General features: G+C 43.8%; 2 protein-coding genes across 9 annotated transcripts in view; one reads left to right on the top strand and one right to left on the bottom strand.

The window, feature by feature from the left end:
- LOC308147478 (protein NLRC3-like) overlaps positions 1-1689 on the bottom strand; it is a 241740-nt gene extending 240051 nt beyond the window's left edge. For 6 of the 7 annotated variants that reach the window (XM_080519623.1, XM_080519628.1, XM_080519629.1 and 3 more), the window contains exons 1-2: positions 1569-1689; positions 995-1064 (exon numbers count right to left, since the gene is read on the bottom strand). In XM_080519623.1, the coding sequence (XP_080375749.1) occupies positions 995-1038 (44 nt within the window). In that variant the 5' untranslated portion in view covers positions 1039-1064; positions 1569-1689. Of the gene's footprint in view, positions 1-994; positions 1065-1339; positions 1376-1568 lie in introns of all 7 variants that reach the window. The other variant, XM_080519626.1, reaches the window with a different exon arrangement.
- LOC308147483 (NACHT, LRR and PYD domains-containing protein 12-like) overlaps positions 1-11363 on the top strand; it is a 104475-nt gene that overhangs the window by 37996 nt on the left and 55116 nt on the right. The window lies entirely within an intron of this gene.

Raw genomic sequence — 11363 nt, 5'->3', positions numbered from 1 at the left:
ACTCTCTTCTAATGTGAGGAGGACAAGCAGCCACATCAAGCCAGGAGTTTCATCTAGAATAAAGAAGAGGAATCTTCCTGAAAGGCCCAGTCAGTCACCAGATCTCAATCCAACAGAGCCTGAATTTCACCTGTTCCACATGAAACGTGGGTTAGAAAGGCCCACAAAGCAACATCCAGTGAAAGGAGCTGCAGTGAAGCCTGAAGAGCATTCAAATAGAGGAAACCCAGCGAGCGCCTGGTGACGTCATGACTTCACACTTTCACACCGTCATTGCCTGCAAAGGCTTTTCAACAAGTGTGAGAGATGAATGTTGGATTTTCTCTTATTTCATTGGTTCAGTGACTTTTGAGCCCCTGACATGAAGGGATTGTGTTTAAAAAGACTTTAGTTGCTCACATTGTTATGTGATGTTTGACTTGAAGCCACTGAATGAAAGCTGAAGCCTGAACTTCACCTCCATCTGGAGAGTTTACTTTCTATTTATTGTGCTCATATTCAGGACAAAATGAGAAGAAGTGTGTCTCTGGACTAATATTTGTGGAGCAAAGTGTAAGTTAGTGATGTGGGATGTTTGGACTTCAGGGTCATCTGGAGACTTCCAGTTCCTTTAAAGCCCTGTTGGGAAGGTGACACTGCTCTGACCTGGGATCAGGTGAAGAGGAGTTCTAAACTCTGCCCTGAAAGACAACACATGATGTTCTAGTGTTGGTTCTGTCCACTGCTTGTCCTTGTGTCTTTCATGATCACATTGGGACTGATCATGGTGACGGTGGAATGTCTCTGCACCTCGTCTTCTTTACTGCAGCTGTTTTTCTGCTGCCTGTTGGAATCACTTCAGCTCACTTTGGATCATTGAAACCACTGAGCCTTGAGACGAGTCAATACAGCAGAGCCACTTTGAACACTGTTCATATTTCTATGGAGTTTACATTGAGTGTGGATTCTTCTGTTTGCTCTTTGAGTGGCTGCAGGAGTGTGTGACGTCTCTTACCTGTCCACACACTCTGGTGTGTCTTCTTCATCCACGTCACTCATGTTGAGTCAGAGAGAAACACACCAACCTGGTCCACACACACACACACACACACACACACACACACACACACACACACACACACACACAGTAGAGTGAGATCAGAGAGCGACAGCCGAGACAAAACAGAAAAAGGAAAACAACAAGAAGAATAAATAATAAACAAACAGAGAAAATAACGTGAGAGAAGAAAATATAGAAACGTGGAAAATAGATGTATGTATGTGTGTGTGTGTGTGTGTGTGTGTGTGTGTGTGTGTGTGTGTGTGTGTGTTCGTTTGAATGCTTTAGACTGACACCAACCTGAGCCAATCAGAGTGAAGGAGGGCTGAAGCCCCCCTGAAAGAGTTTTCCATAGAGAAGAAAAGGGGTGAAGAAAGGAGTTAATGGAGGTTGAAATGTTTGTCCAACAGGTGAAGAAGAAGAAAGCAGCTGTCAGTGGTTTGTGATGGTGTGAATGAAAGAGGAAAAGAGAAGTGAGAAAGTCTTTCTCTCCGTTGTGGAAGCTTCTAAAGAGCTGCCAGAGTCTCACCTGAACTCTCTTCACTTCTTCTTACAGACACTTTTCCATGTGTGAGGAAAGTTGTGGAGAGAAGAAGCTGCTCTTCGTCCCTCTCAGTCCGTCTCTCATGTCTGACAAGCACAAAGTGACGGTTTGTCCTCTGACTCACCCAGAGCAGGACATTCCTGAGAAAACCTGTTTGAAACCTGCTTCATGACGTCAATGTGAACTGTAAAGTGAAGTGGAGCTTTAATATCCAGTTTATTTGGAGGAAGAGTTTTCTCTCATTACAGGGCTGTTCAACATGTGGCTCTTCAGCTCCTCTGTAGCGGCTCCCTGAAGCTTCACTGAATCACACTGAAACCAACATTGTGTCGCGGTCGCACTGGGAAGAAGGGCTCACATTAGAAGGGGGCGGGGCCAGGTGACGTAGGCAGAGTGAGGAGGTGTGGTGAAGTAAGAGGGGGCGGAGCTTCACCTGTTGGAATGTTTGGCCTGACAGCTTCAGTCTGTGTGGAGAAATAAAGACTCTCCACTCCACTCGCCGTCTGTCTGCTTCCACCACTTCCTCACTATTTGATGTTCATTCTATTCACACACATGTGAACGTTTGGTTTCATTCCAGACATTGTGGCTGAAACGTGCAGCTCTGTTGGCTTCTGGAAGAGGAAACACTCCAGAACAGACGGGAGTTCTAGACCAGGAATATCTACCAGAAATGATTGTAAAAGCATGAATGGCTGAACTTTGGACATTTCTTTGTTCTCTTCTTTATTTCCTGCTGCCTGGTGTCCTGATCCTGCTCTCACTCACCCCTCCCTTCCTGAGAGTGTTCACTCCTCCCCTCCTGTGTTCCCCTTAGCTCCGCCCCTGTGTTCTCCTGCTTCCTCCTCCTGGTCACAGCTGTTTGTAATTGTCATTAGTGTCAGTATTTAGTTCTCCTCACTGGGAGCTCTGGTTGCCAGTTCATCTGTGTTCTCACACCAGTCGTACCAGCAGTTTTCCTTGTGTCTCCTTTGTGTTCTGACCTCCTGCTGCCCGACTTCTCCTCCTGGGTTTCCTTCTCCTTGCCGGTGCTGGTTTTGACCTCGGACTGCCTGACCTACATTCTGCCTGCATCTTTTCATTCAACACATTTGAACGGAGCATCTTGTCTCCTGTAGATTGGAGTTCCACGAACCCTGACGCCTGGGACCTCAGTCAGCTGGGGACTGAATATTCTCTCAGCCAATCATGGGGAGTCTGACAGAGCTCACGTGTCATGTGGCCTGGTGATTGGCTCAGCAGCGGTGGGGGCGGGTCCCAGAATCAACCAATCCATACACTGTCCCTGCAGCACTGCAGGACACTTTACCTGCGTAACACCTGCAGCACTGGTGGGGTTTTGAGAGACGGAGACAAATCACAGTCGTCTCTGGCTCATGTCTGGATGTCATGCTGAGACACATCGTCCAGCCAGCTGGACACTCTCCGTCTCTGACATGAAATGCAGGACTATTTAGTTTCACAACAATCAAGGAACATGAAAGCCTTGTTTCCACTGCACAGTTTGTGTTGGTACGGTACTTTACGGTATGGTACTTTATGGTACAGTACTTTACGGTTTGGTACTTTACGGTACGGTACTTTACGGTTTGGTACTTTACGGTACGGTACTTTGCGGTTTGGTACTTTACGGTACAGTACTTTACGGTTTGGTACTTTACTGTACGGTACTTTATGGTGTGGTACTTTATGGTGCGGTACAGTACTTTACGGTATGGTACTTTACGGTATGGTACTTTACGTTATGGTACTTTACTGTACGGTACTTTATGGTGTGGTACTTTACGGTGCGGTACGGTACTTTACAGTATGGTACTTTACGGTATGGTACTTTATATTTTGGTACTTTACTGTACGGTACTTTATGGTACGGTACTTTATGGTGTGGTACTTTACGGTGCGGTACGGTACTTTACAGTATGGTACTTTACGGTATGGTACTTTATGTTTTGGTACTTTATGGTACGTTACTTTATGGTGCGGTATGGTAGTTTAAGGTACAGTACTTTACGGCATGGTACTTTACGGTATGACACACAAACACGTATACACTAATGTGCAGTGACGTGTTTTGAATATATAAAAACATATTACAATTTAGACCACACATAAAGATAAGAGCACACTATAGTACAATAATACACTTTTATTTACACACAATTATGTTTTCTATAATGTTTACTGAACAATTAAAATCCAGACAGGAGTCACAGTGTTTTACTGCAGCTCACCTGTAGACAGGAGTCACAGTGTTTTACTGCAGCTCACCTGTAGACAGGAGTCACAGTGTTTTACTGCAGCTCACCTGTAGACAGGAGTCACAGTGTTTTACTGCAGCTCACCTGTAGACAGGAGTCACAGTGTTGTGATCACCTTCATCCCAGCGTTATTATGTTGCTTCACCGTGGGAGAAGGAAGATCCTCCATGATGAGGTCGACCACTAACAGGGTCATGAGGGGTGGGAAGGGGGGTGCCGTCATGTGTGTAAAGAAGATCGTTCTTCCCGAGAGGGGGGGGTGGTTGTACAGCGTTCTGAAGTCCAGAGGCTTTGCTCTCAGCTGCAGAAGTCAGCCTCAGGTTGGGAGTCCTGGTGAGCTGCAGGCTGGATGAGAACCAAGTTGGGTTGCAGCAAGATGAGGTGAACATCTGCAGTGATGCGTCCTGTTGAAGAGGAAACAAAAGAAAAGGAAAGAAAGAGTAACTCCAGGGATTTTCTGCTGGTCCAGCGAGGTTAGAAAGGTCCAGCCTGGTCCACATGTGTGACCACGTGGCTCTCTGGGTCCCCCATGTGCAGCTCTGGATCTGGACTGATCAGAAACTGTCTTGAAGAGGGTTTGTTCTTTCACTTTGCTGCTTTTCATACCTGTGATCATGTTCCTGCACCCTGCTGTGCTGGGATGGCCTGAGCCAGTCAGAGCTGGTGATGGAGGCCTTGATCCCCCTGTATTACTATGTTGTACTGTAGTACATCTTGATGATGTCACTGGTTGGTCTGGGAGGAGGATTCTCACAAACACAGTCAAAGCCTCTTTGGAAATTTAATACAAAGGATCATGATTGATGACCAAAGGGCTCGTCCGGGAATTGAACCCGGGACCTCTCGCACTCTAAGCGAGAATTATACTCCTAGACCAACGAGCCGACATGTTCTAAAGCTAAAGGACTGGATCATTTCCACACTTCAAGTCAGGCCCAGCTTGGAGAAAAGGAAGTAACAAGACACCACAGTTAATAGCTAATAGGTCGGAAACTACCTTGAGGAATTTCCAGAATCCTTCTATGTTTCCACCCATTTTCAAACAGGGGACCTTGAACTGACGCCTCCAGAAGATACTGCAACATGAACACAGCTCATTGGACCACTTGGTTTCCTCACTTGACTCGTCTCACTCATCAGTCCTCATCACTTTCTGCAGAGGAGCATAGAGAGTGAGCTACTAGCAGCTTCTCTCTGTGGAGGAGAACATCAGTCCTCACCTCCAGAGGAGCATAGAGAGTGAGCTACCAGCAGCTTCTCTCTGTGGAGGAGAACATCAGTCCTCACCTCCAGAGGAGCATAGAGAGTGAGCTACCAGCAGCTTCTCTCTGTGGAGGAGAACATCAGTCCTCACCTCCAGAGGAGCATAGAGAGTGAGCTACCAGCAGCTTCTCTCTGTGGAGGAGAACATCAGTCCTCACCTCCAGAGGAGCATAGAGAGTGAGCTACCAGCAGCTTCTCTCTGTGGAGGAGAACATCAGTCCTCACCTCCAGAGGAGCATAGAGAGTGAGCTACCAGCAGCTTCTCTCTGTGGAGGAGAACATCAGTCCTCACCTCCAGAGGAGCATAGAGAGTGATCCATCCTTTCAGTTAAGAGCGTTCGGCTGTTAACTGAAAGGATGGTGGTTGGAGTCCATCCAGGGGCGAGAGCCTTGGCTGTGCCAAAATACCCCACTTCAACCAAGCCTCTAATGAGGTCATAAATTATCTAATCCACCATTTTAAAAAGTTGAGTCAACCTGTCAATAATAGTGGTATTATGTCTAATTGTCCAGTGTGTTGTTGTACTTTTTGACGGTGTTGGTTTGGATAGAAAAGCTTCCAACACCCACAAAACATCACTAGAGTGAAGGGTTTGAGGTTTGGGTGTACAGAAAATTCTTTCTCATCTAAACTTCACCAGAGTTCAGAGAGACACTTCAAGAGAGACACAGACAACCAACAATTCAAACACCAATCACTTACATTTGAATAGATTACAGAGATTATATATAGAGTATATCTATTCTGATATCACCACATGGAGGCGCTGTTTCAAGCAGTGCAGCAGGACGAGGTGACCGAGTGGTTAAGGTGATGGACTGCTAATCCATTGTGCTCTGCACGCGTGGGTTCGAATCCCATCCTCGTCGATTCCTGTTATTATATCACATGACTGAATCATTCCTCCAGAACTCAGAACAAACTCCACCAACAAACGACAGAAAACAGCGGCCAGCTCCTCCTGGATCACACAAAGTTTCATCACAGATCTCAAGAGACCCGCTCCTTGGACCTGCATGGGAGAACCAGGACACTGCCAGGACTGTTCCTGAACCACAAGTCCTCCAGCTTCTTCTTCTTCTGCACATTGCAGCACAACCAGAGTTAGCAAGGAGATGCTAACTGAAAACCCAAGGAATCAAGTGTATAGGAGTGAGAATGTGGACACACATTGGAAAACTGACAGATCCGTAAATAGTTTAACCACAATGTCACACATTAACTACACTACTTTCTGGACTATAAGCCCTTACTGTTTCCACGTGCTTTGATCCCTGAAGCTTATATGATGACTTATATGATGACGTGGTTATTATATGGATTTTTAAGGATTAACAGGCTTCATGCCGTGGACACATCTCCGGGGCTTTATTCACTTTTCACAGAGCTCCATCTGACCCACCACCCGACCCCCCCACATGCTTCTCTTGAGCCCATGGGAGGCTCATCGTCTCGGTCACACAACCTGGGCGTGTGGAGCCTCGCCCCCGGAGCTCTGCCCTCCTCCAGCACCTCCAGCTTATTATCACTGGAACTGAGTGACTTTCTTATACAAAGTTACTCAAAGTAACTTTGTATAATTCCCAGAGGCGGTCAGCGTTCTGTTCAACCGCGGTCAGTGCTGCTATATCGCGGGGACGGACCACGGAAGCAATGAAGAGAAACTCGGAGCTCGGAGCCTCAGTGGAGTGGAGCTCCTGCGTTTTAGCAGAAAGCTCAAGACTCCCGTGTCTGTGCCTCCGACAACCAGGGCGAAGTTACTAAGGCCACATTTAGAAATAAATACATAAAGAGCTTTTTCTACAATCATTCATTGCTACAATAAATGGAGCAGTTTTTTTCTCAGGGTTTCCAATGGGAGTTTTGGTTTGATCTCTACGACATTCCTAGAGAGATCACACCATGGCTGTGGAGGACATTGGTCATTTTAGTGACTGGAGGTGGCGCTAGAGAGCACATTGTTATAGAATTAAAGGTTAATTGAATTCATGTTGTGAGGCACTGCTGGGATTTGAACCCAGGATCTCCTGTTTACGAGACAGGCACTTTGACCAGCTAAGCCACAGCGCCTCCTGCCGGGCATTTTTAGTGCTGCTTTACCTGGTGTCAGATGTTCTGCAAACACATCTTTACATCTTTATTGTTTGAATGTTTTTATGTCGCCTCTTGTATTTTTATTTCAATGTACAGCACTTTGTCTCAACTACGGCTGCTTAAAGCGCTTTATAAATAAAGTTGAGTTGAGTTGAGTTGAGTTGATAACAGTATGAAAAAGATGGAAAAAAAACACATTCCAGGCTGTCACTGTCACAGGGTCTAAAGTTAGATTTACTTTGTTTTACATAATAACTGTCAGATTACAAACAACATTGAGAATCTGTTTCTTGATCTATGATCATATTTCATATTATGATGCTTCAAAGTGTGAAAGTTGTGTGAAAGTATTAGAGTCTCATGCTCTAGTGACTGAGCTGGTCAGGCTACTTGTTCTGTAGTGATGAAGGACGAGTGTCAAATCCTCCACTGAAGACCTTCAGGACCACGGTGGACTGTGACTTGCTCACATTGTGGAAACTATTTGAAGCTTCATCCACAGTTGCTATGGAAACAGGAGCAGGACCATAACTCTTTCAGAACCATGACATCATCACAAGAACAGCTGATATTGCAGAAAGCCTCATTTTAAAAGAAACAATAGCACTTGGATTCATTGTTCGGAGGAGAGAAGGACAATCAAGCAACAGCTGCTGAAAAATAGACACAAGTTCAACACAATGTGAGCTTCAACTTGTCAGCCTTCTGTTGGTGATTTTCATGGACAGGGTGTCGAGGTGCAGCTGAGGCCAGAGGAGACAACAAGTCAATGAGGCTGACAGTAAGGTAAGGCTCTATACTTTCTATTTCATTGGACTTACACTTTCTTACAGGCCTTGTTTTCTTACTGGGAAGAGAAAATCCCTGCTGACTTCACACACTTGTGATCTGAAGTCAGAGCCTGAAAACATGAACTGTCACTAGCAGAGGATGGTTTCGATCCATCGACTTCTGGGTTCTGGGCCCAGCACGCTTCCACTGCGCCACTCTGCTTAGTGCATGACTGCTTCTTCCCAAATCAACTTTCCTTGTAGGATCTTGTTTCCCACTGAGGTCCTGGTTTAGGTGTATGAGGGACATGAAAGTCTACTTGAATTGATCCCCCAACCATTTACTGGAGCACCATTTGTTTCCAGTGTGGTTTTGGACTTGTTGACAGTGTTGGCTTGGAGAGAAAATTCTTGGACGACCAAACAACATCATCAGGGTGAAGGTGTGAGATGAGAGGAACTAGAGAACCCAGAACGTCCTCGGGGTGATCACAAAGGAAAAAGACGTGTGCTGTGTTATGTCACGTTTAACGCTGTGTTTAAGTGTAGACTCTGCTAGCATATACTGTATATAGTATATCGTTTTTAATGTATAAAACATTGAATCTGTTCAAGGTTTTGATAGTAGTGAACTCACTCCTCTCTAATTCCAGGTTTTGGGATTCATATTACTGCTGCAAAACCATGAGAAAGAGAATTTAGCAGAATATGACCCCTTTGATCTCAAAATTCTACCACCCTATTGGTCTCATGCATAGTTTCTGTAGTGTAGTGGTTATCACGTTTGCTTAACACGCAAAAGGTCCCCTGTTCGAAACTGGGCAGAAACACAAAGGAAGCTTTTTTTAAACTCCAAAACTCAGTTCAACTCTGGCAAATGTGGGTTTAGTCCCATTTGCACAATTGTGATCATAGATCAAGAAACAGACTCAATGTTGTTTGTAATCTGACAGTTATTATGTAAAACAAAGTAAATCTAACTTTAGACCCTGTGACAGTGACAGCCTGTAATGAAAATTGTAATGTGTTTTTTTCTCCATCTTTTTCAGACTGTGATCAAATGTAAAGATGTGTTTGCAGAACATCTGACACCAGGTAAAGCAGCACTAAAAATGCCCTGCAGGAGGCGCTGTGGCTTAGCTGGTCAAAGTGCCTGTCTAGTAAACAGGAGGTCCTGGGTTCAAATCCCAGCAGTGCCTCACAACATTAATTCAAGTAACCTTTAATTCTATAACAATGTGCTCTCTAGCGCCACCTCCAGTCACTAAAATGACCAATGTCCTCCACAGCCATGGTGTGATCTCTCTAGGAATGTCGTAGAGATCAAACCAAAACTCCCATTGGAAACCCTGAGAAAAAAACTGCTCCATTTATTGTAGCAATGAATGATTGTAGAAAAAGCTCTTTATGTATTTATTTCTAAATGTGGCCTTAGTAACTGATGAAGGGTCAAATCAGGGTTTCATGATGAACTCATAAACACTGGTGCTAAAAGGGGGTTAGCACTATACGTGGCTCATAGTGGCTCTGTTGTGCTACAAGGAGCCACGTTGCTACTTTCTGTATTTAACAGCTTTGTGTGTGAGTGTCTAAATGACTTGATCAATAACAGGCACTGATTAGCCCCCTTCTGCCCGTTATATACATAGATATATGTTATATACATAGATATATGTTATATACATAGATATATGTTGTATACATCTTTTTATTGGTTCAGTTATGTGCTTTTGAATAAGTATGTTTCTTCCACAACATATTTGTTGTTTGGTTGGTTCAATATCATCTGGCCCTACAGTTTATCACATCTCACAATGTAGCATTTAATAGTACACGATGTATTAGAATTTACCATTTGAAGTGCATTCTTTTCAAAATAGAATCCACTCTCTCTGTTCTGCCTTCTGTCTCTGTTTCCATTATTAATCCTACTAATTGATCAGCTGTGTCATTACAGACTGTCACTGTCAGGGTCTAATGTTGGATTTACTTGGTTCTAAGTAATATCTGACTGTTTACTCAGTACACCAAGTCTCTTTGTTGAGCTATTATTTTATTTCATATTTTGGTGGTTCAATGTGTGAGAGTTCACTTTTATTTGTGAAGTTAAAGCCGTTCATTCCGTCTCTTTTTGGCCAAATTCAGCTCAGATCCAGATCAGATCCATAATGTGATTTGTTAACAAGTGAAACAGGAAATGGTGTGTAAGGTGCAGTACGGCGTGGCTCCGCTCCTCCACCATGTCTCAGTTTTTTTTTTACTGAATAACTCGTTCTGCACTGCTGGAGCACAGACACAAAAAGAACATCAGGAAGACGTTGTTATGACTTTAAGATTCAGAAAACTGCTTAGATTGGTAAAATAATGTCCCATACAAAGTGATAGGAGAGGTTCCTCATGGAAGAGATGAAAGGAGATTAAAGGAGGTCAGCTTATGTTGCCATGGAGATGCTGAGAACAAAGGAGAGGCAGACACACTATTTAATCTGGAACTTTCTTATTTTAAGCACCTGAGGTGTTTTACAAACCAAACGTGAGAACTGAGCAGTGTTGCCACAGTTAACTTAAAAAACGAATCTGATTACTAATTACTAGCTACTCCTTTAAAAGTAACTCAATTACTTTACTAAATACTTGTTTTTAAAAGTAACTAAGTTAGATTAGAAGTTACTTTTTTTGTTACTTTCAGCAGCTCCTGACAACACCCCCCATCGTCTGAACATAAAGATTACAACCTGTTTTGTCCCAAACTCTGCTGATCCCTGCCTCCTGCACCATGTTTATACATATTTAACCTTTGACCTCCGTTCTTTGTTGTATTTTTTTCTGACTCACACTTTTATATTTGAAATCTTGTTAAGACCACATTCCGTCCTTTCCTAACCAGCCCCCTGACAGTGTCTTAGAAGAACTGCTTTCATCTGAGCCTTTGAAGAAAGGCTCCATATCAACATTTTACAACTGTAAACTGTCAGAGTGTGAAAATATCACCACTCTCGACCACACCAAGTGTTTTATGGACAAAATATCTCAACAATGTTTTTTGACTCTTTATCAAATTGCATGATAATAAACTAACTCCTATTTTATTTCCTCATGAGTGGCCCTAAAACTCTTCTGCAGTAACAAGTTGGTCTGAGTTTCTTAAAAAGGTCTATTTTAAAACCTGCTAGTGAATTTCAGTCCACCATGTCTGTGGCAGACAGAAGAACCAGACTGGAGGTAAAACTGTGCTGAGCTGAGTGAACTCATTCTATGATCAACAGTTACCATGGCAACACAGCAATAACTACTTTCTGACATCACTGTGATGTCATCAGTCTCAGTATCGACTGCATGACCAGCAGAATTTCAAATGTTGAAGTCTTCAACTGAGATAAAATGCTGCAGTGAG

The sequence above is a fragment of the Blennius ocellaris genome (assembly GCF_963422515.1).
Source record: "Blennius ocellaris genome assembly, chromosome: 24".
NCBI lineage: Eukaryota > Metazoa > Chordata > Actinopteri > Blenniiformes > Blenniidae > Blennius > Blennius ocellaris.
Note: the sequence above shows the minus strand (reverse complement) of the source record. Positions and strands in the feature narration are given on the sequence as shown.